The following is a 27685-nucleotide window of genomic DNA, read 5'->3' on the forward strand; positions in this document are numbered from 1 at the left end:
TAGCGATACCAAAATGACTTTATTGGGCAAAAATGTAAAACACTAAAATGTACACAAACTCTGGACAAACCAGTGATCTCACTGATGTGTGGGGCAGACTTGGGCGATAAGCAAACACTAAAAACTGTACACACAAATGGTTACCAAAGACGTTCACTCACAATGACAAGGAAGAGATACAGTGGGCAACCAAAAACAAAGCCCCGCGTCCTTGAGGGTAAAAGAAAAGCGAACATCACAAAGGGCACAGTCCATTCTGAAACAACCGCAGCGTGTGCCCCACAGCAATTAGGTGCCAACGCAGGAGCCCCAAATCAACCTGCTGCCCCCCTCTTCCCGTGGCACGCAAGCACTGGCTCGCACGTGCGCTCGAAGCAAGGCACAAGGGAGATCCCTGTACACGCACAATCGGCAGCTGCGTTACTCCTAAATACATCGGCCGCCCAACAAAGACCGTTTATTGGTGAGCCACCGTCTCGACTATCTTGAGCAATCACTTTGCTGGAATCACTTTGAGCAATCACTGGCGCTGGAAAACAACGTGCAGGGAGTCGGCTCACTACTCCTCGTCCGAGGAGAGCACAGCCGCGCCCCTGATCACTGCCAGCGGCTGGGCAGTGGTGGGACGCCTCGAGCCGCCGCCCGGCCGCTTGGTCGGGGACTGGACGGGCAGGGTGGCATCCAGTGACGAGTTCAGCGAACGCCGGGGCCGAAGGTTGTAGCGACCACCTGTTGGCGACTGGACCAGCGGGGGACTCGCCTGCAGTCACGGGTGCAAAGGAAGGCGTCAATTGAAGGCACCAAGTGAAACACCCACGCTCCGTCAATGTCAGTGCTCGGCTGCTCACCCTTTCACACTGCTAGCACGCTCCAGTTATTGGGCAGAGTAACTCCACGAACCCATTCACGAATGCTCACCTGTACTTGCATCAAACTCAAACATGGGCAAGTGCGCGCCCCGACTAACGAAATGCCACGACTAAGAGCACGAGTCTGATCCCCAGTGTGCGCAGACCAGCAAGTGCGCGATAACTCGCGACCACAAAACCTACCATCGGTGGTACCCATTCACTCATGAGTACTTGTGAGCGCGTCCACTGTCAAAAGTGCACACTCATTAGTGCTCACAAGATATGCATGCTCTTGTGAGCATGTGCAAACTCGCTTGCCACCAGCTCGCCCAACTCGTAAATGTTGAGCAAGCACCCAAGCAGGGCTCATGGCGGCACTAAGGAATAGTGAGACGCACATGCACTTGGGATACTAGCCATGGTAATTTTAGGGTAAGCCCCTTACAGTAAAGTAAGGAAGTTCTAAAACTTGCCAAGCAACTACAAAAGGAAAAGGCCATACAAGTTTGCTAAAACTTTGCAGTTGAACTGAACCCAAAATCACCCCCCATTCGGGGAAGTTACCAATTGGTCACCAAGCCACCAAGAAGTCGCCATTCGGGAAGTAACTAACTGAGCTTAGCTCCAGGCCATTACTGGCGAAACACGATGGCGCAGAAGCCTACATAGATACACACACAAATAAGGACCTGCCATTACAGCACATTCAAAGCCCTGAGTGCACCGGCGAGCAATCGGTTGCAATAAACATGCCTCCTCACCATCTCTGTGAGGAGGCATGTGCACTGACCTCCATTCACAAAAGGATGCGCCACTTGGCACGTACCACCCACACACACACTATCATCCCACTCCAGTAATCAGACTCCACACACGGAAACTAGGGCCCTACATGCTGCACTATGTTGCCACCTTTGCAAAAAGCCTGTTGTTCCAATCGACTTAGCGCTGTCCGAAAGGCTGAAAGCTATAACAGTCAAGCCCACTTGTAACGATACCGTTTACAACAATATATTGGGTATAACGATGAACAACCTTGGCACCGTCCACTTTTGTATGCACTCTATGGTGCAATAATAAACTGCTCATTACAATGCTCCAGTGCCGTGATATCAGGTATAATGATTAAATCTGGTTACAGAGTGCACCGAAAATGCGAGCTACTGGCGGCTCCCTGCAAGCAAGCCGCGATGTGCCTCGCATCCCTGCCACCCCTCAGAAACCGAGTCGACTGTGCCGCTTACGAGGAAGCGAGAGCAGGGGGAGAGCAGTTCTCCTTCAAACCCCCCTCCCGGCACCGCCGCTTTGGCATTGTCCCCATGCCCGCTTGCTCGCGCATTTGCGTTCACCTGTTGCGTCCCGTGTGCACCGCTTGACTGGGTGCCTCTTCCAACTGCCTCCATTTTTCCCGCAGAAGCGACGTTAGGACTAATGTTTGGGAAATGCCTGAATGGCTCACTGAAAGAGGCGATCATTGCGCAGATATGTGCTGCAGACAGCGGTTACAGTGACGGATGACACGGTTGCACAGCCTCCTCGGGTAGTGTCTTCGCAGGAGCCCAACGCGCGATAGTCTTTCAGGGACTTTGTTTCCGCCAAGGACCTTCGCGACAAAGATGTGTGCCAGCTTCACGTGAAGCAAACAAAGCAGACCGACTGCGGCTTCTTTTCTGCAGATAAGAAGTACTACGGGGTACCGTACTTACCCGATTCTAATGCGCGCCCGATTTTCCTGGCAAAAAACGTAAAAAACTTGCACCTCCAATTCTAATGCGCACGGAACTTTGTGACCCAGGAAAACGAATGCGAGAGAAACGGGTGATTTATTTCTCGAAGTAATCTCTCATCTTACTCCTCGTCGCTTTCCGCTGACTACAACATCTCATCCTCGGTGCCGCCAAGTGCGTTAGCGATGCCCCACTACCGAACGAACGTTCAACCATGGTCGATGGGATCGTGGCCCACACCTTGCACGCCCATCCCGCGAGCTTCTCCAGAGGGGCACGCTTCAGCCGACTGCTCCTTTTGAACGCATGGAAGCCGCTCGTAAGCCACTCGGGGAAGCGGTGCACCTTCGTTGCTGCGGCTGCCATTGCTGTATCAAGCGCGTCAGTGGAACCATTTGACGATTTGTGTGAACGCCGATAGAAAAGCCTAGGTTTCCTGCGTCCGAAACATGGATGGTCCGAAAGTTGGTGCCATCTTGAGATGGCGATGACGATGGGTGGGAAAAAATTTCTGCTGTTTCGGCAGTTTCGGTTTCGTATCCGATTATAACGCGCATGCGACTTTTCCACCTATTTTTTCGGAAAAAAAGTGCGCGTTGACCTTGCTTGCATGCGAATGAAGTGTTTTGATCTTTATTGGGTCTTTCTTGCAACCCATTTATAAGAATTGTCGGTTATGATAATGGGTTTCCTTGGCACTTGAATGTTGTTACAAGTGGACTAGACTGGAACAGCAACAGAGATTTATGGCACTGTTGATACTGCAGCATGACACTTTCGAACGGAGCAATGTGCTCAAGCTACCACACGGGTTTGCCATAGTGGACAACTATGGTAAACTTGGAGTGCCCCTTATAAGAGTTATTAAGCACTTATCTCGTTCATATTCACGCTTTCTGGTGTTTGTATTGCCTGTACCAGTTAGTATTACCACACTGTCCTTTTGTGGTATTCACTTGTGCATTGCTCGATTCAGTTAGCCGTGTTATCTTCGTTTCCGTGCTTTCCCCATCACTGATTATTTGTACCATTTTGCACTATGCTATACAGGGTAGACCGCTTGTAACGCATGTCGCAGGAGCCGCAAAAATCCGCACTGTTTATAACCAAAACGTGCACGAATCCAACCACATTGCAACCTACCTCTCAAGTCATCCTGTATTTATCATCACTCAAATGCACACCACTTAAAGGAGCCATGAAGACAAAATACAAGTTGGGTTTATTAGAAAGACTGCTTAGTCCCGATAACAATGATACCAATATCATCGCAATCTTCGAACAAATAACGGAGATATTAAAGAAAACGTGTGAAGCAGTTGCGACCCCCTAGCCAATTTCCCGCAACTTTTCTATGACGTCACGGAACCTTGTTTGTGCGATTGGCGGCCGCCTAACTGACCTGTCCCGACGACACATGACTGGACATCTGTAATGGGGCCTCTAGTTCCATTTGACCGCATCAATTGAATGCTAACGTGCAGTTAACGCACTGAAAATTATATTTTATTGTTGGCCCGTATGACGTCATTATTGCTCATAACACGTCACTGTGGCGCAAAATTTGAAAGTTTTTAAATACTTCTTGCTTTTTTTTCGTAAAAAACATCTTTTGTGGCTGTAATGGAGCTGAGTGAGATACTGAATCCTAGTTCTTTCAAACTAAACGAAGTTGTATTTTCTCTTCATGGCTCCTTTAACCCTTTCAGGCGCCCTGTACACAATTGTGTACATTGCGCGTTTGGTCTTTTTTCGCGTTTAAGACGTAGAATTATTTATTTTGCTGTTTTTGGCGCATTCGTCAGCTTTAAGCTGACAACCATGTGTGGTTTTGGTGCCATCTGTCGTATTTTGGCGAAGATATTCACATCAAAACAAGGAATGGCGGACGCCGGTGCAGCGAAGAGCGGTGAGCCATTTTCTTCATTTTTTTAGCAGTTTGTTTCGCGCTGCAGCACTAAAATAAAAATGAGATACGTTTGCGTGATATATAAAGTACCAACCTGAGATAATTTGATCCTTTTTGTGGTGATGACGGAATGCTGACGCTTGTGCGTGCATGTGTACACAATTGTGTACGATGCGCCGTGGTGGCTGCAGAAATGAAACGCTGCTTTCATCTTCTTTGCAGGTTCTTTGTCCATTCCTTCTTCGTCGTTTTACAGTGCAAAAAAGCATGAGAAAACGCAAGAGTCAACTGAAAGGCTTTTGGAGCTGACATCTGATGGAAATGTTTCCGATATCAGGGAAAGTGACGAAGAAGATGCCACTTGTGAACTGACCAAACCTGCTGTTGCAGCTGAGCTTACCGACCTTGTGGACGATGAAGATGCGGATCAAGAAGGGGCGCAAAATTCAGGAGAAATGGAGGATTGTGCTGTTTCAAAGACTGTGCGCTAGAAAAAAAGAAATTTCGCACCACCACTGAACATTGCGTTCTCTGGAGAAGATACCTTCACCGAAGACGAAGCGGACGTTCTAACACCTTTTAACTATTTTTCAAGGTACGTTCCACAGTCAGTGTTTAAGTGTTTGACTGACTTTACTAACTTGTACAGTGTACAGCAATGCCAGGTCTCAGTGAACACAAATCCTGACGAGATGCGGAAGCTTTTCGGCATGCATGTTCTAATGGGGGTAATCCCTCATCCAAGGGTACGGATGTACTGGCAGAGCACTGCGAGGGTTACCCCCATATCGGAGACGATGACAGCGAAGAGATTTTCAAGCTACGCAATAACCTCCACGCTGCTGTAGAGGAAGCGGAGAGCTGCGAGGACAGACTTTGGAAAGTCAGACCGTTTCTAGAGAGTATCCGCGCTCGGTGGCTGGAACTGCAGGTCGAACAACAAACTACAGTGGACGAGCAAATGATACCTTTTAAAGGGAGGCTCTCCATTAAACAGTATGTGCGAGGGAAGCCGTCACCCTGGGGAGTAAAGGTATGCGCGCTGTGTGGAAGGAGTGGCTTGCTGTGCGACAAAACAATTCCAGAGGAACCAAAGCAAGTATATGGGCTTTGCTCTGGTGTCGTACGGCACCTCGCAACGAGGATCCCTGTTGGCTGCAATCATCAGTTGTATTTGGACAACCACTTCACCTCGATTCCTTCCTCTTCTGCGTCAACTCCGAAATGACGGCATACTTGCCGCAGGAACTGTTCGTGCGAACAGACTCTCGAAGTGCCCACTGCTGTCAGCCGAGCTTATGAAAAAGAAGCCAAGGGGCTACTCAGAGGAGTGTGTCACAGATGACGACATTGTTGCTGTAATTTGGAACAACAATAACGCCATGACACTTGCATCGAACTTTGTCGGAGTTGGAGAACAATCCGAAGTGAAACGATGGGACAAACAAAAGAAAGAGCATGTCTTTATGCACCAGCCAGAAATAATACAAAATTACAACGAGTCAATGGGTGGTGTCGACAAGCTTGATTTTCTACTTAGTTTGTACCGCACGAAAATTCGTTCGAAGAAGTGGACTTGGCTCGAATACCTCCGCGACCATCAAATGCTGCCCAGAGCGAAGCTCCTAGATTTGGTGAATTTTCGCATGCAAGTTGCAGAAGCACTAATTAAGGCTGCAGTGCCCGACAAAAAGCGTGGAAGGCCATCTCTTGCAGAGATCCAAACACCACAACCCACAATAGGACAAAAAAAAGCAAGAATGTCGCTTCCTTGTGCCGACGCGCTATGACTCTGCTTTGACCACTGGCCTCAAGCTCGTGACCAGAAAGAACCATCGAGGTGCAAGCTCGAGAAGTGCGCAGGAAGGTCGCGAATATTCTGCATGAAATGTGCCGTACCATTCTGCTTGACGAAAGAGCAAAATTGCTTCCTCGCCTTCCACAAGTAAACTTTGCGACCACCGAGGTGCTCTGTACACAATTGTGTACTATGTTGTAAATAAAGTTTCATAATTTTCGAAATTTTGGTGGTTTTGACATTCTTACGTCCGGAAAAGTACATTTATACGAAAAAAAAAAGTTTTTATATCCCCAATTACAAGTGGCGCCTGCAAGGGTTAACAACAAAGGCACGGCCTTTATTTTTTTTTCCACACCAGCCGCTGCTGCAGGGTCTTACACATTGCAAGCGCGGTCTTACTAACGGCGAGCACGGATTTAACTTCAATTATTTGTGTTTTGAAGGACCACGGCTGCGTTTTTAGCGTCCATGAACAGATGCCATGGGACAATGTGATAAGGACACCAGAGGGATTTTTTTTTTTTTTGCCCCACCTTGTGTTCAGGATGTCGAAGGCAGCTGCTTATCAGTGCAACATACTGGTGGTGAAAATCTTCGGCTTTGCGTGACTCGCTATCTGCAGATGTTTGGAAAGGGAAAGGGCGGTGGCTTTTCTGCACAACTTTCTGAAGCGTGAACCGCATGGAGTGATTTCTTCTCGCAAAAACGTGCAGTGCACTCCGCAGGCGCAGCGACGCCGGCGCGGATACAACTGGCGTGGTGTGTGCAGCACGATAAGATACAGCAACATGGCGTCGGCACTGGCCGTGAAGTGGTGCAGGCAGCTCCGGCAACCGCTCCTAACCACTCGCTGAAATGCCGTACGACGCACAAGCAAAGAAGCTCATGCAAGAAAAGAGCTGATAACCTGGGCGAAAAGTGGAATTTAATTTGCCATCCACGTTGCTTCCGAAAGCACCGATCAAAAAATACCGGTGCGGTAAGCTTAAAAATCCCTGGCGCAGCCAGCTGGCTGCTTGGAGCATTTCGGATCTCCCACCATTAGGTGCAAGTCGTCAGGCTCCTCCTGCTGCCACGCGAAGAACCGCCGCGGAATCGTCGACACGAGTGTGTGCAAAAACGGGCCATGCGGTTCACAGCAGCAACTTGCCGCGCGCGGATGGGAAGGGGCTCGCTATCTTCCAAGGTGCGTCAAGCAACGACAGCTGTGGTTATCACGTATGCACGAACTGCCTATTTCTTTCTTGTGAGACAAAGTTAGAGGGGAGCAAGGGGTGCGCGCTGCGTCTTTTTTTTTTTTTGCTACCCTACAACGATGCCCCAGCTGCGCCGGTCGATCAGCAGACCCCCCAAAAAACTGCACTACAAATGGTACTGTGCTTCAGCCAACCGCATTGTAAGCGGTATGCTTATGCATCGAGTTCTATGGGAGGTGAACCAGTAGTCACGAAAACCCGCGTTATATCTGGTCCCGCACTATAAACGGTTGCGCTATAAATGGCCTACACTGTACTACTACATTCTGCTAGTTCGTTATGACGTGTGTCCTTTATGCAATACCCACTTTTTGGGACCCCTAATGGTACTTCCAACAATGAAAATATACAGCACCAAAGCTGCACCTGGGCCATGAGGTGCACTTGCACACCTGAGAATCTTCAATGCGCATTGAAATACAGGCCCCTGGGTGTTTTCATCTTTCGCCTTCATCAGAAAAACAACGGCCGGGGTCGAACCTGTGCACTCTTCAGTGCTCAACACCTCAGCCATTGAGCCACCGCAGCAGGAGGGCTTTCAATGGGCCACGAAGACAAAGTACAAGTGTGATTCATTCGAAAGAACCGGCCCTGGGTCACTCACTCAGCTTTACTCCAGCCACAGAAGACGCGTTTTTAACAGAAACCCATGAAATACTGCAACACCTCCAAATTTCGTGCTACAGTGAGTTGATATGGGCAGGAGCACAATGAGCAGCGTGTTAAGTGCGCATTAGCGTTCAAGTGACACGACAAGGAGCACCTAGAGGCCCCAATGCCACAACTGGCAGTCCCGTTCCTTGGTGGCGGCGGCATAGGTCGGCAGTTGCCAGTCGCACACACAGGCATCTGAGGCCTCATGAGAAAGTGGCTGGGGAGGTGCCACTGCGCTCCCTAACGTCTTAGTTGTTTGTTTGAACTTTGTGACAAAGCTGGTAACGTCGTTGTCAGGCCAAAGCAGTGTTTCTGGTGAACCACACTTGCATTCTGTGTGCGTGGCCCCTTGAAATGGTCAGCACGCCCAGGGGTGCTTTTGTGCTCCTCCTACGCCTTTGAAGGGACGCCCCCGCTCACCACGGCACTTGTGGCGGGCAGGGCCACGGCCAGCTGGCTGCCCCCGGCTGGCACCAGGGCGGGGTGGGGAGCCGAGCTGCAGCTGGCCAGGTCGTCGTCCAGCTTGTCGCCCAGCTCAGAACCGGGCTCGACCTTCACCGACAGCAGGTCCAGGCCCCAGCAGTTCGTCTCGGCCATCGAGCTGCCACTGCTGTCACTGCTGCTGCTGTCACTGCTGCTGCTGTCGTCGCCACTGTCGTCGTCCTCTCGGCCCCACCACAAGGGGGTCATCGGGGGGGACCACCTGCCAGAGTCTTGGACAAGAGAGCCCAATGAGACACGGCCTGTGACCAAGGACACAAGAGTGCCACGACAGGCGCACTCGTAACCCCACACACACTTTCCCCTTGGTGCAGTCCTCGCGCAAGAGTGAGAGGGCAACGAAGCGGCACTCTGCCCCCCTTCCCCCCGTGCCTCTTTCATGATAGTGAAGAGAAAGATGAACCCCCACGGCGTCAGACAAGTAGCGGTCCTTTGGCACTGTCAAGCTGAAAAGCAGGCACATTGGAACCCTTCGCTGCACAAAGTGACGGGGACAAGGAGGGACACAGACAAGAGCAGACTTTGTGCGCATTACTTCGCACAGTGAAATCTTCACATGCACTTCCCCTCTGACGTGTCCAGCTGTCTCTGTCCCAGTTGGGGAAGAGGAGGAGCAGAGGGTCATCCTTCAATCACTATGGTAGTGGCGCACATCAGTTGAGAAATGTTCCCACAGATTGAGGCAGGCACTCCTGCTCAAGGCAAGCCCTTCAAGGACCTGCTCAGCGGCGGATAAGAGGGGTAGCAAACAAGCCCCTCGGATCAGGGGGCACACTCATGCAGAAGACAGCTGTGATGCAGCAGAGGACTGACAACCTTCAGCGTGGCCTACGCGGGAAAAAAGGAAGGGAGTATGGACAACTCGATGGAGAGATGAGGGAACAAAATTCAGGGACAGAGAATGGATTCACACAGGACAGGATGGGAGCAGTGGGGAAGTTCGTGGAAGAGATAAACAGGCCGATGATGGTAAGGTGAACAAAACTTGCTCCCACAGTGATTCTGCTTTAGCCAGTACACCGCCAAGGAGGGTGTACGAGGAGCAGGAGGATAACATCATAATGCGAGGCTTTTTCTGCACAATTTCTTTTTGTACTTCTTGATTGTTGAAGTGGCAAAGCTACACTTGCGCTGAGAGGCACGCTGTACTAGAAGCCTAGAGACCAGGTTTGACCACCTGGGTTCTTCAGGGTGTGCTGAAAACTCAACACAGCCATTCTGGCTTTCCACCTCCCGTTTTTGAGGAGTTTTTCAGGGGCACCAGGCATACATTCAACTGTGCGGTCAAAAGATTGCCGTCCCAGTGAGAAAAATAGGGGAGAGGTAGGATAAGGAGGAGATTTTATCAACGAATCTTGAATTGGAGTAGGTGCTGCAACTGCCAAAAAGCGCCAATGGGCCAAGGCCTCGACAAGTATTGATAGTCTCTGCTGTGAAAGCACTAAATGCTGGCTTTCACTGATGCTTGAAGTGGCCATCGTGTGCAATGAGAGAGAGAGAGAGAGAGAGAGAGAGAGAGAGAGAGAGAGAGAGAGAGAGAGAGAGAGAGAGAGAGAGAGAGAGAGAGAGAGAGAGAGAGAACTTGCTACGTGAAAAAAAGAAGAAAAAAAAAACCCTCTAGGGGGGGCATGTCCAATCCAGGTGGTGCAGAGCAGGAACTTGGCCAAACGCACTGACACCAGCTCTCGTGTAAATTTTAGAGGTAGTACTTCCAGCAAGAGCAGCAGTTTCCCGGATCCTACACGTCACCCACCCACAGGCAAAAGCTTCCTCAAATCCACACCTTGCTGTGCCACTTGCACTCCTCTCCACTACTTTGCCCACATCACAAAAGCCGCCTCTTGTTCTTATCCGATGCAGGAGTCCTGGTCAACTTCTGACCTCCATGCCGTTGGATTGGCTCTGACGAGGTGCACAATTGGACAAACAAGGACCCACACCAGTTCCCTGCGGAGAGGGCCAGTGCGGCACCTGTGCTGCCTCAAGCAGTTAGAGCCAACCAGCACAGGCACCCGCACTGCAATCCCAAGATCAGCTGGCACAGCCTACAGCAAGGGCGGAGCAGTGTCAGTGTGTACACCAATGCTCCAGTATTTCTAGATGAAGCGCAAGTGCTTTCCAACCTAGCCGGACATGAGACATGCCATGCACGCGTAGCAAGCTATCGTCCCACCAGAGTTTCTCTTGCAACAGCGGATAGCATGGCCTCGGCCTTGGCAAGCCTGGGCTGCAAACCTGTTGCAACCTTTGGAACTGCAAAAGCGTTTGCACCACTGATCGAATCCCCGTCTTCGAGCACTCGACTCCACACACAGGGCTGAAAAAGTGCAAGAACAAGAGAGAGCGCCCCCTGCCGGATTGAAATGCGAGACCAAGCGTTTGCCAGCTGGACACACAACTGGCTCAGCCTACAAGAAGGCGCCCACAAGGGGGAACAGTTTACAGTGCCATAGCTGATGCAGCACCACAGAACACCAAGACTGTATTAATGAATTCAAGCCCCAGAACTCAGATCACGAGCGGGTACACAGGCCATAAAATGCCCCCCACGCAAAGAACGAGGGTCAATATGCGAGGCTAAGACCTTGAAGGACCCGAACAGGTTGTGATCGGGGGAGGGGAGACTCTAGAGCACCCACTTCCTCGTCACAGCCATAGAGTTTCTTACATTATAACTAGAGGGGAAACTGGCGCTGCGATCGTACGCCTCAATGGGCGTGATGGGTAATTGTGGATTCGGATTGGCGCTTGATGGCTCGTGGAACTTACTATGGATTGCAGGCGGTTTCGTTTTCGTTTTGGATTTGCATGAACGCATTTGCTTACACGGGGTGTTGGGAGGAGTGATCAAAAATATGTTTCTCCTTGAACTGCATGCCTCGCGTGCACTGACGCCGCCCTGAGTGGAATGTTTTACAACCGGAGTTGCGAATTGGGTGGGTTATCAATGCATTGCCGCACAGCGAGCATGAAAATACAAATGACGGCGCTCTGTGCGGCGAAGTTGTCTGATAATTAGGAGTTGCGGCGCTGCTCATTCGGTAGAGCAATGTATTGTCAAAGCTGACGACGGTTGCGAATCGCTTGGAACAGCCACACCTTTCGTGCGAACGCCGGCTCCTACGGTGTAGACCAGCAGCACCGGCGGCTGATAGGAACGCAGCTTGATGGATGTCACTAATTCACGCAAGAATAACTTCTCCAAAGGTAATCGGTTTCTTTTTTCTTATGAGCACAAAAATTCTCTTACTATTACAAACCACCAGCGCCGAAACTTTTACAAGTAGTTTTTAAAAAAGTCCGCGTCCTGCTGTAGTTGGCGGAAAATGGTAAACCTGCTCCACAAACCCTCTTGACTCCGCGTCTGCTTTTTATTTAAACGCGCCGTTTTATTTCACACAAACCCGGTTTTTGTCACTAACTTTCTTGTTCATTATGTAATTTGTAAATGGAGAACCGGGCAATAAGAATTTTTTTATGGAAAAACACAATTTGCGCAGCCAGAGGCCCGTTTCGATCCCACGCAATCCGGTTCCAAAACTACCCATCATTCCCATTGAAGCGTAAGCGCCGCGGCCATGTTCGCGTTGACACTAGCGCCAGTTTCCCCTCTAGTTATTTGTATGAAACTCTATGGTCACAGCGGGCCTAACTGGACGCACAGAGTAAGGAACACAAACAATGTGCAATGTCTGTCTTCCTTGCTTTGCGTGTCCAGTTAGCGCTACATTTTGCCAGGCATAATGCACCAACTATCCCAATGGCACATTTTACTGAAGTGGGCCTCAACATGCCCACAGCTGCTCAGGGCCACACAAGGCCTCGAAGGCTGAACAGGACAGCCCCAGGCAGCAGCTGAACATGCAGACACATCTGCCCGCAGTGGTTTGTGCCTCCTCGCCTTTGCTAGATGAGGCCAAGCCGGCACTTCCCCCTCAATCCTCCTGCACCGCGGAGGTGTGCCGTTCCCGGAGCACGCACCAAGTGTAGCCCCCACAGGGCAGTGCAGGCCCCCCGCACATACTCGATTCACTCGCGTTGTCCCACTGGTAGGCGCCAAAGAAGGGGTTCATGGCTGGCTGGCCAAACAGGGGCGGAGGCCTCCAGGTGGTGGCTGCAGGGAGGAGAGGGGGGGAAGATCATGCACCGCTCCGCCTGATGACGACGACGACGGTTGAACGTGAGGCCTTCTCACGACAGACTCTTTGCTTGGCCAATCCCACATCTAGAACACCCACAGCAACTCTTGGGTGTACATTCTGTAGGCCCAACATTTGGGTTTGGGGCCAATCGGCACCTGCTGCTCGGCATTCGCCTCGACCAGGTCAAAAGGGAGCAATTGGAAGACACGGGCTTCATAACCCAACGGGCCCAGGTTCAATTCCGGCCACGGGAAGCATTCTCTAACTCCACCCACGACCATTCATCGTCGTCATCGTTAGAGAAAGTTGTCTTTCCTGCAGGGCGCATTGGTCTACAACGGCATCAGTGAGGACAATAACGCTTTGCTTTCATAAAACAAAGGGAAACTGGTGCTGCCTCTGCAGCGAACTTCAGCTCATCCTTGTCAAAGCCACCAAAACTGGATCACTGAAAGTGAAGTAGGTTTTGTTTTTGGAGCCCAACCAGACCTCCACACCTGTTCCATTATTGAGAGTCAACTGCACTGCTAGCGTTTTTTGTTCACAAGGATGCCATTCCATTCCTGCACACGCTGCAGGTGCTGAGCCAACTACCGACAAAGCTCAGCATAAGAGGATTCGTCAATACTTGGCTTAGCGCCATCAGCACACGCAGTTCAGGGCCCCCCTTCCACGCTCTGGCTACCCACATCCGAGCTGCCCACAACAACGCAGCGCCACAGCTGGCCACGCTGCACTGCGGGGACAAAGAGCCCCCCCCAACTGGCCGGTGTGTGGGAGTACACTTTGCAGCTAGCACAGCACAAACGGGGCATGCTATGCTGGCATGCCACCAGTTAGTGTGTCCCCATACCTGATTGCAGTGCTCACGCAAGTGGCTTTTCCAGCTTTGGACATGCACAAGCCACTGCTAGCTGTGAAGATGCACCCATTTCGAGCCAATGCTTAGGCTTGTCATGAAAACCCCAAAAATTCGTGCTGAAATGCGGATGAGGCAACAGCCCGTGCGTTCCCCGTTCGCTTTCCCCGGTCCCCAGGCCTTGGGCACATGAACAGGGCTGCAGCAGTGAAGAAGACGAGCAGAGAGCACACTTCTGCTCCGTCACAGGCACAGAGTATCTTTGGAAAGGGTTTGGCAACTGACTGGTGAAATGAAGCGCACTAGGTTAAGAGCCACAATCTGGTCTCCATGCAAGGAGAAAGGGACAGAGGGAGAGGGGGGAGGGAGGGCGGTCACCACACCACCGAGGTGACCAGCTGGTCCTTTCATAGCACTGCAAACTCAACACTCGTCTCCGGGGCGTGCCACTAGATGGCACACTGCATCGGTGCTCTGCGCGCCACTCCTGCCAAAGCGAAGAGAAAGAGGGGGAGGTTGGGAAGCTCACCGTCGCGCTGGTCCCCCTCCCCCTCGTGGGCGGGGGTGGAGGTGGTGGGCGGGGCTGCGTGGGCGCGGATGCGCTGCAGCTCCTGCTGCAGGTCGAGCAGCACCCGGTTGTTGAGGGCGGCCAGGTCCTCGAAGCTGTACAGCTGGTACACGTACACGCACAGCGCCAGCAGGCACACCGCCTGCCGGCACAGGGCAATGCGCTGGCCCAGGGGGCTCTGCACAGCAGGGGGGCACCTTCTACTCTCGGGGCGGGCCATGCACTGCCCCTCTCACCCCCTTCCTCACACTCAACAGCACCCAAGAACAGTGGGGGGGTCATCCACAACAGCCAGTGTACAAGCCCACCCCGATGCAACACCCAACAGAGAGTGGCACACAGGCTCGCCCTGAAGGCACCAGTTGACACAAGCCTGAACCTAAATATGGCTGCCAATAGACTGCAAATGCAATGGGGGTTGGCCAAATACTCGATGGGGGGATAAACTAGGACAATTCAGGTGCAGAGAGTGGATTCAGCTAGCACTCGATAGACACGGCTGGCTGATGATCGTGACAGTGAGGGTGTAGCTGAGAGACATAGGTAGAGCAAATGAAACAAAACACTCTGGCACGGAGAATTTCAAGGATGGGGGTTTTCACCCCCGTTCTGCAACCAGGCTGGATGGTAAACTGCAGTGACATGTATTCAGTGCCTCTGGCAGCACAACACAACCAATCTCCATGTTTCTGAGTGTGTGGCAGACACATTTCACGTGCGCTCAAAGAATTACTGTACGGGGCTAGCCCTTCCGATTTGCATCAACAGTGCAGCCCTCCGCATCTTAGCTCCAGCACTGGCTTTCACCGGCTCAGGTGGCGTGGTTGGAGCTTGTTCCCACCAGTGGAGCAGGAACAGGTGACACTTCGCAAGCCGGCAGCGCACAAAAGCGGACAAAGAGGCGGGATCCAGCAAGCAACAATGCGTGAATCACAGGAGGCCCAGAGCGCAGCCCGTGCGCACTCACGTCGGCCGCCAAGGGGCTGGCGCTGTTGAGGGCGTCGTCCGAAGCCCACCGGCACAGCATGCGCTCCGCGCCGAAGTTCCCCAGGAAGAGCAGCAGGAGCCAGGGCCGGGCACCCGCGGTCCGCTTGGAGGCCGTCATCACCAGGGACAGCAGCACGGACAGCGAGTAGTAGGCCAGGGCATGCAGCGTCACAAACTGCTCCACAAAGAATGCCTGCACACACACCACGGGGGTGGAAGCCCCGCCACGTTTCAACTCGTGCAAAGAAAATCTAAAATGATGGGGTTCGACGCACTGCAGCTACACCAGGGCTATGAGGCACGTTATAGCGCAGGGCTCCAGACCAACTTTGACCACCTGGGGGGGATCTTTAGGGCACATTTCCACTTGCAACTCAGCACATCGCGCACCGTTGCAAAGTGATGAGCCGGCCGTCGCTTTTCGTCACTTTGTGACTGCAGAGCAGATCGCTCTCGGACCGTCGCTCGATGGCAACGCAAAACAGGATAGCCAATCACGACTGCGTAGTGGGCTGGCCTAGCCGGAAACGAAACATTTGTTTACACTTGGCAATGCAAACAGTGGCGAGCACCGGGCCCACCAGGCCGAGGCCGTGGCTGGGCCCGTTGGTAGAGTGTACATTCTACCATCGGTGTAAGGTCTAAGCGTGGAGGTCATCGCACCGCAGCACCTCCGTTCCCCTGATGCACATCCGGCGATGGGCCGCCACTAATTAAGCCACCTGTACGCAAGGTGCGCGTGGGAACAGGCAGAGTGGTGCACAGACAGACCCCTTTGGTGTGGACAGTGTGGGGTCCGAGCGCAGACGTCGCCCCACTGCCTGCACCCCACGACTGCGACGTTGATTGGGGAAATCGTTATCCCCCAAAAGGGACCGCTGGAAATTTGACTGCCGGATGCAGGGGGCCGCCCGTGTGGGGACAAAAGGATGCGGCATGCTTTCACCACCTTGGGTGGCGTACTCCCCGTGCGTATACGTCACCGAACTCGGCTAGCGCACAATGCAGGCCTTGCCGTTTTCGTTGCTTTGTTTGCCCTATTGAGAAATAAAGAAGCGCAGGCAGGGGGCGACAGTAGGAGAAGAGGAAGAGGAGGATCGGGGCGCTCGCTGCCTGGGTAATCTACTCGATCACCACATCGGAAGCCAGACGCTGGTCTTCTTTCGCTACACATTTTCTGGTGCCGTGAAACCCGGGAACTGGTGTGCGAGCGGATCTACGTTCGACGGCGCTGCGGCTCCGAGGCACGCGAGGCTTGGATACCTTCGTACTGCTTTATCCTGGGAGCCTTGCCCTCGGCCGCCGCCCCTTTCGGCTCGTGCCCAAGCCCGCCCTTGACCCCTAGTATTCGAAACCCCAGCGTCTTGCTTCATCGACTGGTGCCATGGACGATCCTCGTATTCGCCGAGATGTCCTGCAAGCGACCATCTCAAGGGACCATGATAGTCCTCGACGCCTTGCTGCGGAGCGAGGCAGCAACGGCCCTTGACAGACAAAATGTCCTCGACCTCATCTTGCACGACCAGGTGAGCCTTCACAAACTCGACGCTCAAGTTCAGGAGAACATGAAGGATGAAGAATTTGATGCTGACGTTTTGGAAGTGATCAATTACGACGAGCGTATCTGTGCCCTGCGAACGCGCGTACGCTTCTCCGCGAGCCAAGACTCTTCCACAAGCCCCGTTCTTCAACCTCAGGCGGCTCTGTTTACTACCCGCATCGCAACCTCGACTATTCGCTCGCGTACCGAGGAGGCCCGGCGGACAATGGTCCCGGGTGGCGTGCCGCCCGTACGGGAAATGACTGTTGCACGGGTAGAGAAACACGACGACAAAGAGGGCGCTGCGCGTTACAACGATGCTAAAGACGACCCTGAGGGGCTCAGCCCGCCGGCTCCTGCAACCGCCCTACCCTGGTGTTTCCGTGATCGCCGTTATGGAGAAATCTCAGGGACCTTGCCAGGACCTCGCTGTCGCTTACGAGACTATTGTTTCCAATACGTCTGACCGGCCTTGCTGCAGCGCTGGCGTCTCCGACACGGCTCTCACTTCAGAGACGTCACCACGCCCCTTCCGGAATCGTGACATTGCTAATTTGACTACTGGTTTGGAGACAACCGACCGGCCCTGCAGTGAACTTGGCGTCATCGATGCAACCCCCATTTTGGAGTCGTCCATGCGACACTGTGGCGACCCTCGCATTGACGACTTGACTACCGCTCTGGAGACGTCGGACCCGTTCTGCCATGGCCCCAGCGTAGACGATGCGGCTCTTGTTTTGGAGTCCTCCGAGCTTCCCAGTTGTGACCCTTACGTCGGTGACGCATCTCTCGTTTCGCAAGAAATTCAGCAACCCGGTTTTGAGACAAATATATTTTTATTGGGTCCAGCAACGAAAACGCGATTCGTGCAGAAGATGGACTCACTTCAGGGAATAACGAAGCGCATGCTCCTCCGACGCTCCGTTAGTGAGCTTCGGCCCCACTCGTGCCAGCCCAGTGGGGAGGGATCCTCGTGGCGGAACAGAACAAATGCTTGTATGGTGACGACCCCTTCTTCAGCAAGCGCAACTCGATAGTGTACGAGCCTTTGTACCGTGTTGAGTCCAGCGAGAGCGAAATCCTATGGTTCGCAAAGAAAACTGACACGCCGATGGAACACACATATTTCTTCATGGAAGAAGTATCAGACGTGGACGTGACGGCAATGCCATACCACTCTCCTGACGCTCTCCGCAAATTTGACCATCCGCATCAGCTGTTCCCATTCGATCCCGGCGGCTGCCTTCTGGTCGAAAACCTGGAGCATGGTTTCTCTTGACAGGTGACCATAGGAACATTCGCGATATCCACTTTTATATCCTAAGTCACTTCGATCCAGCAACCCAGCAAGCGCTCGTTGCCCATGACGCTGGCTATAGACATGTACCGAGATCGACGGCATCGAGGCACCCAGCCAAATGCTCCACTGAATCCCCCAGCCAGCCTACAAGCATTGCTAGTGTGAAATTATGCGCCGCCGGAAGTCGAACAACTGGTCGTAGTGAGGCCCGGACTTCTCCACTTCCCGTGCTGCTGCCAGCTAGCTCCCAACCAACTGGGCGGCGGCGGGAGTGTGTTGAGAAATAAAGAAGCGCAGGCAGGGGGCGACAGTAGGAGAAGAGGAGGAGGAGGATCGGGGCGCTCGCTGCCTGGGTAATCTACTCGATCACCCCATCGGAAGCCAGGCGCTGGTCTTCTTTCGCTACATGCCCTTTCCCCTTCCCACACCGAGCCCGGCGAGACGAAGGGGGATTTCTCGCTTTCGAACTTGCTGCTGGTCTAGTCGTACGTGGCCTTTCGTGGGCCCCAAAAGCTCAACCCCCGGGCGTTTCCACTATCCTCCCCCACCTGAAAAGCAGCCACTGCAGCCGGGATCGAACCCACATCCTTGGGCTCAGCAGCCCAGCGCCACAGCCACTGAGCCACCGCAACAGTGGCCGACTTGGCCGAAGCAGACCGGGCCCCCCAGCCAAGCTGCAAACCAATGCAGCAGACTACACGCGGAGCCTGCACACGGTTCATGGGGGCTGGGCAGGCCGATCGGGGGGCAAGGTGCAGACCTGGACGTTGGCGATGCGCAGCAGGCCCGTGTCGAGCAGGTGGCGCTGCTCGTGCAGCAGGGCGTGCGAGCGGGCCACCTTCTGCTCCAGCTGCAGCCCCTGGTGCATCATGCGGCGCTGGTGGCGCGACAGCTGCTGCTGCGCCTGGGCCGCCCGCCGGAGCTCCGCCGTGACACGCTCGCTCGACGCGCCCAGCGCCGAGACGGTGCGCGCCACCTCCGCCTGCCACTGCCGGCTGCGCAGGAACACGCAGATCACCTGCGGGGCCACACGGGGGAGAGGGCAGCACTCGAGCGTCGGCAAGAGCTCGCCCAGAACACACAAGGGGCAGTCCTTGAAGGGGCACTCAGTGAATGTTTGCTTGCATCGAGAGATCTTGCTTTTCAAAAGCTGTATCGGCTTTTCTTCGACGGCAAACAATCTTTTGTTCGTTTAAAGAAGGACATGAAGAGAGCACACAACCTCCTCCGTTAATGATAAAGACCGCTTTGTCTTGATAACAAGGGGTGCCAATTTAAGCACAACCTTACAACAAGTAAAGGATGTACAGTGTCATCATCATCAACAGCCTATCTACGCCCACTGCAGGGCAAAGGCCTCTCCCATTAATCTCCAGTTACCCCGTTACTGCGCTAACTGCGGCCAATTTATCCAGGCAAACTTCTTGATCTCATCTGCCCATCTAACTTTATGCCACCCCCTGCCATGCTTGCCTTCTCTAGGGATCCACTCTGTTACCTTTAATGACCAACGGTTATCTTGCCTGCGCATTACATGCCCTGCCCACGTCCATTTCTTCTTCTCAATTTCTACTAGTATGTCCTTAACGCGTTTGTTCACTAACCCACTCCGCTGTCTTCTTGTCCCTCAATGTTACACCTATCACCTTCCGTTCCATTGCTCGCCGAGTCGTCCTCAATTTAAGCTGAACCCTCTTAGTAAGCCTCCAAGTTTCTGCCCCATAGGCAAGTACCGGTAAGATGCAGCTGTCGTACACTTTTTTCTTCAGGGACAATGGTATGCTGTTCATTATCTGAAAATGCCTGCCGTATGCACTCCACCCCATTCTGATCCTTCTAATTATCTCAGCCTCATGGTTGGGATCCGGGGTCACAACTTGGCCTAAGTAGATATATTCTTTTACCACTTCCACTACCTCACCCCCTATCCCAAACCGCTGTGCTGTCCCAAGGTTATTGATCATTACTTTAGTTTTCTGCATATTAATTTTCAGGCCCACAGTTCTACTCTGTTCGTCTAGTGCGGAAAGCATGCTTTGCAATGCGTCCCCCGAGTTACTTAGCAAGGTCTATTTCATTTTTATGGTCTCCATTCCGGCTCCTCCACGTCCACTTCCGGCTCTCCCGTTTACAGAAGAAGGTATTCATTATGCGTAGGTTATTCCGTTCTGCAAACTCAACTAGTAGGTCCCCCCTGCTATTTCTACAGCCCAGACCATAGTTCCCCAACTGCCTTGTCTCCAGCCTGATTCTTGCCTACTTTAGCATTGAAGTCCCCCATAACTACGGTATACCGTGTTTTTATTTTAGCCATTGCCAATTCCACATCTTCATAGAAGCGTTCCACTACCTGGTCGTCGTGGCTGGATGTGGGCGCGTAGCCCTGCACCACCTTGAGCTTGTACCTCTTATTGAGCCTAATTACAAGACCTGCTGCCCTTTCGTTAATGCTATAGTATTCTTCTATGTTGCCAGCTATGCTTTTGTTGACTAGAAATCCCACTCCCAGTTCTCTTCTGTCCTCTAGACCAGGGGTTCTCAAGCATGTTGGTCCCAGGGAGTCCTGCTAAGCTCCGTGAAGTGCCAAGGAACCCCCCCCCCCCCCCCCCCCTTTTCTCCCTGGCCATTTTTCATTCTGTTCATGCTACATTAACGTGCAATAAATTCAAAAGCAAGCAAGAGTGTTTTTTCCCAGTCGATTTTGCGTGAGCGCGTACGCTAGCGGTACCTATCTCCAAACAGGAGAAATGCGCATAGCGGTAATATACGGCCGAGATTCAAGTGCAATAGTTTAACCACGCGGCCCGTTTTCGGAGTCTGGCTGGCTACAAGCTGCTGGCGAGATTTATTTAGCAGCTCGCGCGTTTCTTTTATGCGCCGAGATATGCTTACTGACACTCGGGCGTGAGTTATTGGAGGTTCCTCAAATCGATCGCACCTCGGGTTCACCGTATAAGTGACTTCGCGACTGCGGAACCAGGAATTTATCAGTGGCTCGCGGAACCCTGAGGAGGGGCCTCCGGAACCCGTAGGTTCCGCGGAACCCACTTTGAGAAACTATGCTCTAGACCATGGTAACATAGGATGTGTCCATTTTTCCGCACCGTAAAGGCTTCACCTGTTCTAACCTCACTAAGCCCTATGACATCCCATTTGATCCTTTAATTCCTCGAACAACACCTCTATACTCGGTGACAACTTAAGAACGGCACCTGAAGTTGCCGCTGTGCCTTATCACCGTAGCCGGATGTTTCTCCGCGCGGCGAAGTAGGGCGTTACTGGGAATATTTTGAAGTAGGCGTGAGCCGTTCCCATGATTTTTTGGACTTAATATGCTTATGAACGACTCCAGTGACGACAAGCAAACTTTGTGAGACAAGGCAGACAATATCACGCATTCATAGCAAACCCCTTTCAAAACGCGCGCGCACTGACGTCATGGGTCCGGCGCTTTGGCGGAGTGATAAACTACATGAGGTGGTGCTGTTCTTGAGTTGCAACTGAGTATAGACTCGCTTCACTAGATAAGGTTCTTGTGTTAAACGTTGCCAGGTTCAGATTCAATGGCGGCCTGTCCGGGTTCAGGTATTCTTAGCACCCTCTGCTGCGTCACAGGTCTGACCGCCGCTGTGGTCAGTTGCTTTACAGCCACTGGAGACTGAGGGCCGTGGGTTAATTGGCGTATTCATGGGAGGTTGTAGATGGAGATGGATATACTGTTGACGTTCCCTTTTAAATGGGTGATTGACGGGAAATCCGGATCTGGCGTTAGCTTTCTTAAAACACAGCTATTACTGTCCTCCATTTCCTCTGAAGCCCTCCGTTATGTTCTTTCGCCACCAGTGCTCCAGTCTTCTTCTTGTGACTTCGACGGCCTCCCAGTGAGGCTGTTGTTTTGGTCCATGGAAGCCCAGCGCCATCGCGAGCGGGTCCGGTAGCGCCACCTGTACATCTGCACGGGCACTAAGGGAGGCGGAAACATCCAAGTCTTGTGTCACTGCCACCGCGACTGAAGGTTTCAGTTCTGTGCGCTCCAAAACGATGTAGCGCACCGTCTCCTCTGCCTGGTTGCAGCTGCTGCAGGTGGTGTCGAGGCCCTCCGTGAACTTGGCGCGCAGTACGCGAGTGCGAAGCACCCCACTGCGAGCCTCGCAGAGAAGCCCGCTCCCTCGGGCGTTGTCGTAAATGGGCTCCTTCTCGATGCCCATCTTGTTGCCGCTGTAGACGCTCAGCGCCGACTTCTCCTGCGCCGCTTTCTTCCATCTCTAGAGTTCGACGGTCACCACCTGGTTCCCACTTTTGTCGCCGGTCGTGTCATAGGGGCTCGGTGAGGCGAGTCGCCGCGATGCCGTACCGCTCTCCGAGGCGTTTGGTGCGCGCCACCCACTTGGTTCGCAGACATCGGTAGGTGATGCACTTGAACACCTCGCGCGCCCATCGCCCATCGAGCATCTGGCTGAGCCGCTTCTCGAAAGCCAGCTTGGCTACCGCCTCGCGTGCCTCGAAGGAGGACCACCCCATGTCCCCCTGCACCGCCTCGTTGGGCACAAAGCCGTGCACACCCAGCGCTTTCCGCCCAGCCTCTCGCTGCCTTGTTTCCAGTGCCTGGTGGGTGGACGACGACAAGCAGAGGACGGCGTTCCCAAATGTGAGCGCGGGGACCGCCACCGCCTTCCACCGTGCCCGGGACACCTCGAAGCGGTTGAAGGCCCATAGGGCGCGTGACCCGAGGAAGGTCCGCCGAGCAGCTGCCTTTGCCCGAAGGTCCTCCTCGTAGGGCGCGCTGTAGGGGGGTGTATTCGAGAGTGTCACACCGAGGTATTTATACCGGGTGGTCCACTGGATTGGGTCGCCCTGTAAACGCAGTGGTGGTCTCTCGGCACCCTCAGTTGGGTGACACTAGCATCACTAAATAAGCTACGCTTAAGAGTACTGCCACTTCATGCACCTGGAAGCGTCTGGGGGCCATTGTGTTTCTGGCTTGCAGTGTTGCCATCTGTCCCAACAAAACCGCCGCCGGTTGTGACGGGCAGAGTGTGACCGGCCGCTCTAGCGTCTGCGCAGTAGAGAGAGAGAGAGAGGAGGGGCGCCCAGAAACAAAATGGCTGCGCCCAAATGTAAACAAATATCACGTGGTGCCGACTGACCAATGAAAATCCTGGCGGCACATAACAATGAGAGAAAAGAGTGCCGATACTCTAGAAGCCTTTATTTAAGGTGACACGACATGGTGGCGGACTTTCTGGCGCTGAAGCGGAGCCCCAGCGACGTGCCCTCGCTGGACACAATGTCGAGCACGGTCTGCAGCTCCTGAGTGTTTCCTGCTAGCAGAACGATGTCGTCGGCGTAGAACAGGGCAGGCAACTTGCGAACGTGCTGCTCACCGCCCTCCATGTAGCTCAGGTCAAACCTCAGCCCGCTGTTCGTGAGGCATCTCTCCATTCCGGCCAGGAACAGCATGAACAGGAGCGGAGATAGTGGGCAACCTTGGCGCAGCCCACGAGACACCTCCACTGGCCCTGCAAGTGAGTCCCCCCAGTGGATCATCACCTGCATGCCAGTGTACAGCCTGATCAGCAGCCGCAAGAGTTCGTCAGGCAGGCCAAGGTCCCTGAGGATCTCCCACAGTTTGGGGTGCTCCACGGAGTCATATGCCTGGGCGATGTCCACAAAAGCAAGTAGGAGGGTGCGTTTTTCTTTCGCAGCAATCTCCATTGCCTGCGTTACTACGAACAAGTTGTCCTCTAAACACCGCCCGGGTCGGAAACCGTTTGAGTTCTCCCAGCACTTGCCCTTTTTCCGTCCAGACCATCACACGTGCACACAAGATATGTCCCAGGAGTCTGTATAGGGCCGAGGTGACAGTAATGGGTCGGTAACTTTCGGGCAGGCACTTGTCACCTCCTTTCTTGTGGATCATCCTCATTTGCGACGTCTTCCATCCATCTGGGATGTCACCACTGTACCCGACCACATTTAACGCACCCAGCAACAGTTCTCGAGTTTTGGGCCCCATCCGCTTCAGGAGCCGTGGGGGGATACCGTCAAGTCCTGCGGCAGTCTGTCTCGAGAGGTGCTTCAGAGCACGTTGGAGCTCCCCCTGAGTGATGGTTTCCACGGTGCCTTGCCCTACCGCTGTCTCCTTGAAGCCGGTTGTGTCCAGGACCTGTGTGCCCAGTCTGGCTGCCATGTATTCCTCCATGAATCAGAGGCAGTCCACACCCTTGTGCTCAGCACCTGTCACTGTGTCCCGCAACATCGGGGAGCAGGGAGGAATTGTCTGTTGCTGTGACCGGATGTGCTGCCAGAACTTCCGGCCGGCATCGCGTCCTGCTGACTGGATGTCCTGGAGCTGCTTGGCATTTACTGCCTTGAGCTTGCGTTGCACCAGCATGACCATCTCTCTCTTCGCTTCTTGGTAGGCGACCCACTGCTCCATCACCTCTGCTGCCCCTGCACCATTGCTGACTGCATGACAGTGTTCTCGGCAAAGAGTCTTTCGCTTTCTCAGAGCTTCCGCAACTTCCCTGTCCCACCACGGTTTACGCCTTCTCCCCCAGTGTTGTGGTGACTGTGTGGAGGCCTGGACCCTGCTGATTGTTTGTTGTATCCACCTTTGTAGCCATTACTACACTAGGGTGGCCAATCTACACCAGGCCACTACACCAGGTTGTGGCCATTACTACACCAGGGTGGCCAATCCTGCTCTGGTGAGGGAGTGCGTTACTGGCAATGGTCGCCGGGGTGAAACCAAATCGTGTTTTACAGTTCATGCACCTGAACTATGTATTTTGATGGCTGAAGACTGAACGAAGACCACAAATCAATAGCACCAGCCACAAGTTGTCCCTATTAACACCGCCTAAGGTCCTCGTAGGTCACAGACAATGTACACTACAAGCAGCTACCACGGCTTAAAGCGCACAAACAATATAGAGGTCAGCCAATAAAAAGTAAGTTTATATGCATTAACCAAGATGCCATAAAGCTGCAGTTATTCACCAAGAAACTATAGTGCGCACTAGTGAAGAATCAGTATTGACTGTGATTTTAAACCTTAAAAGCAACCAACCAGTGACAGAGGCACAAATAGGACAGGCTTTAAAGCCAAACAAAGCTCCTCTCAAACAGCAGGAATAAGATTTCGGTAATGAAGGGACCGATGAGCCATCAGTTAGTAACAAACATTCACATACAGTGAGCTGTCTGCTTATCCAGCGGAGTTGCTTGGGCTAGCATACCAGCAAAACACACACAGCACAAGCCAATAACTTTGTGACCAGGCGCCCTTTCAGCACAAGTTTTGTGCTCGAATTTAGCTGAAGTGCCGAGAAGTGTCAGAAGGCAAACGTTATACCTAAGTTAGATTTATGAATACAGAAGCCCCATCACGCAGCCTCCTTGTTTCTGGGAAGGCTGATTCCCCCTTCGCAGCCTCATTGTGTAATGATTAGGACATACGGGCTCTCCTCCCCGACTCCAAAGTGCACCCCCGAAGCATCTGATATGATGGATAGGAGGGAATGGGGGTGCAGTGCAGGCGTGACCGCACTGGCCGGCCACCCCTAAGGCCGGCACTGACTCTGAGACAGGGTATGACATCGGTGTCCACAGCACCAGCCAGCAGCCACACCGCAGAGGGAAGGCGAGAAGCCAAGCACGCAGGCGCCAGCCAGGTGGGACACTAGAAGAAGAGCAGCCCTTTTCTCACCTGAGTGTGGGTGAAGAACTGGACGTAGGAGGGCGCCAGGCTGGTGTTGAGGAAGCGCGCCAGCTCAGGGCAGCGGGACAGGGGCTGCAACTCGGGGCACCGCAGTGGCGCCTGGCCCATCTTCTCCAGGAAGCAGCTGGTGAACAGCAGCGCCAGGCGACCCTGCAGGTGCAGAAACATCCCACCTGATGAGCCCCTCCACACGTGGCTGAAGCAGGCCGACATCCCGAGGCTAGCTTCTCTGAACCACCTTTTCTTGACAGGGCCTGCACCCGATGTGTTAATGTACACATGGCTCGATTGTGTGCAAACGCGTGGCAGCTGTCGAGGTTCTATAAGCACTCCCCACTGGCCCCTACCTTCACGAAAGCAACAGCATAAAGCGCAGAAAGAGAATACCTTCATTTCCAGCACAAGATTAAGCACCGAACAGGTCAGTGGGAAGGGGGACAGGGGTGACCTCCCCGTTGGATTAGCGCCGGGCAGGCACGCGGGGATTTATTTGCGACGGGCAAGAGGTGACGATGCATTAAATGTTTTCAAGTGGTGTGTACGCAGTGGAAATTGCGACACGAAGACACGCGCAAGGGTAATGAGGGTTTTTGTCTGGACACTACGAACGACGTGTTCGTCGGAGCACGGCGGGTTTCGGGTGGGGCGCAATAAAGCGGACGCACAAAGCTGCTTGCAAGTACCACGGACGGCACGTTTGTACAGCCATGCCTCATGGCTAAGCCATGTCGCGGACTCATTTTCCAGTTCATTTCTGACAACCCTCGAACGGCCGGTGTTCACTTTAGAGTGACGGCGCTTGGACGGAGGTGCCCTCAGCGTCTTCTCTCTAGGATTGACGGTACGGTACGGTTTTTGGCTAAACCACAGGCCGGCCTAGGGGTCCGTGTATACGACGTAATTAGAAGGTTTCAGCACGCGTTCTCGGCACAAGCAACAGACTCGGCACAAGCCCAGGTGGCGCATTTTGCTCGCTGTGACTTGCCTGCACGTCCTCGGTGAGTTCTTCGCAGCCGCTTTCGAGCTTGGTGACGGCATCGCTCCAGCAGGCGCCGTACTCGGGGACCTTAGCCAACAGGGTCTCGTACTGGCGCCGGCCTTCCTCCACACCGGTCGGCGGTGTGAATTGCCCCACGCCGGGCTTCTCGGCGGCCGCGAAGCAGTTCAACGCCACCAGCCACCGCGTCAAAATGCTGAAAATGTGCACAGCCATTGGGCCTGCTCTCGCCAGAAGGTGAAAGCAAGAGGAACCAACGCAGGAACGCGCTACACCCGCGTGACAGGCCCAGCGGTCGGGCAGTCGCGTTCGAAACGGACGCCACCTTGTATGAACGAGAAAATGAAGAAAGGATAAAAACAAGGTGATGATGATGGTGGCATTGTGGTCGCTAAGCTGCTTAATAATGTGAGCTACAACAAACACTTTTCTAAAAGCTTAAATAAAGCGTGAAAGATTGCTTCAGTTATAAGTAAAGTGACGCCAATAACGCTGTAGATTTTTTATTCTCATTCGCTACATGACGTCAGCACAGAATCAACGGCGGTATCTTCGAATGGGGGTAAATGCGCAAGAAGAGCGGTTTAGAAAATCATAATTTTTTGTGTCCGCAGAAAAAATACCAAGAAATTACCGAGTGCGCGCACGTGAGGGCGGGCCGGCAGCTACAGTCAAACCCGTTTATAGCGAACTGCAATATGCAGTGCGATTAGTTCGATATAGCCGAACCACAGAACAGGGAGGATTTTAGAGAAGCAAAGGTCTAGCTTTGCCTGTAGTGCCAGAAAAAGCGTAGTGGCGGCGTCGTGAACTACCCAGTACGCCCGCTTGATGGCGCTGTAAACACGGCTTTGTAAACATGGCGGATGC

General features: G+C 53.2%; 1 protein-coding gene across 1 annotated transcript; it reads right to left on the reverse strand.

Annotated features, from left to right (window-relative positions):
- On the reverse strand, positions 1-27160 carry LOC144137783 (uncharacterized). Its single transcript, XM_077669760.1, has 8 exons — positions 26804-27160; positions 25807-25968; positions 18856-19113; positions 15236-15448; positions 14230-14446; positions 12724-12813; positions 8619-8911; positions 1-760 (listed from the first exon to the last, which is right to left on the reverse strand). Exons 1-8 carry the CDS (start codon positions 27029-27031, stop codon positions 560-562), a joined length of 1662 nt encoding a protein of 553 aa, XP_077525886.1. The 5' UTR covers positions 27032-27160; the 3' UTR covers positions 1-559.
- Between the last annotated feature and the right edge of the window lie 525 nt (positions 27161-27685).

This window comes from Haemaphysalis longicornis, unplaced genomic scaffold, assembly GCF_048455015.1.
Source record: "Haemaphysalis longicornis isolate Haplotype H1 unplaced genomic scaffold, Haemaphysalis longicornis Haplotype H1 scaffold_5, whole genome shotgun sequence".
Classification (NCBI taxonomy): Eukaryota; Metazoa; Arthropoda; class Arachnida; order Ixodida; family Ixodidae; genus Haemaphysalis; species Haemaphysalis longicornis.

What these genes read in the sequence shown, in the direction of transcription:
- LOC144137783 (XM_077669760.1), bottom strand. Translation starts at nt 27,031, where the DNA reads ATGGCTGTGCACATTTTCAGCATTTTGACGCGGTGGCTGGTGGCGTTG. An exon ending in AACTCACCGAGGACGTGCAG is followed by an intron (nt 25,969 to 26,803) that starts GCAAGTCACAGC and finishes CTGCACCTGCAG; the next exon opens with GGTCGCCTGGCGCTGCTGTT. An exon ending in AGTTCTTCACCCACACTCAG is followed by an intron (nt 19,114 to 25,806) that starts GTGAGAAAAGGG and finishes GTGGCCCCGCAG; the next exon opens with GTGATCTGCGTGTTCCTGCG.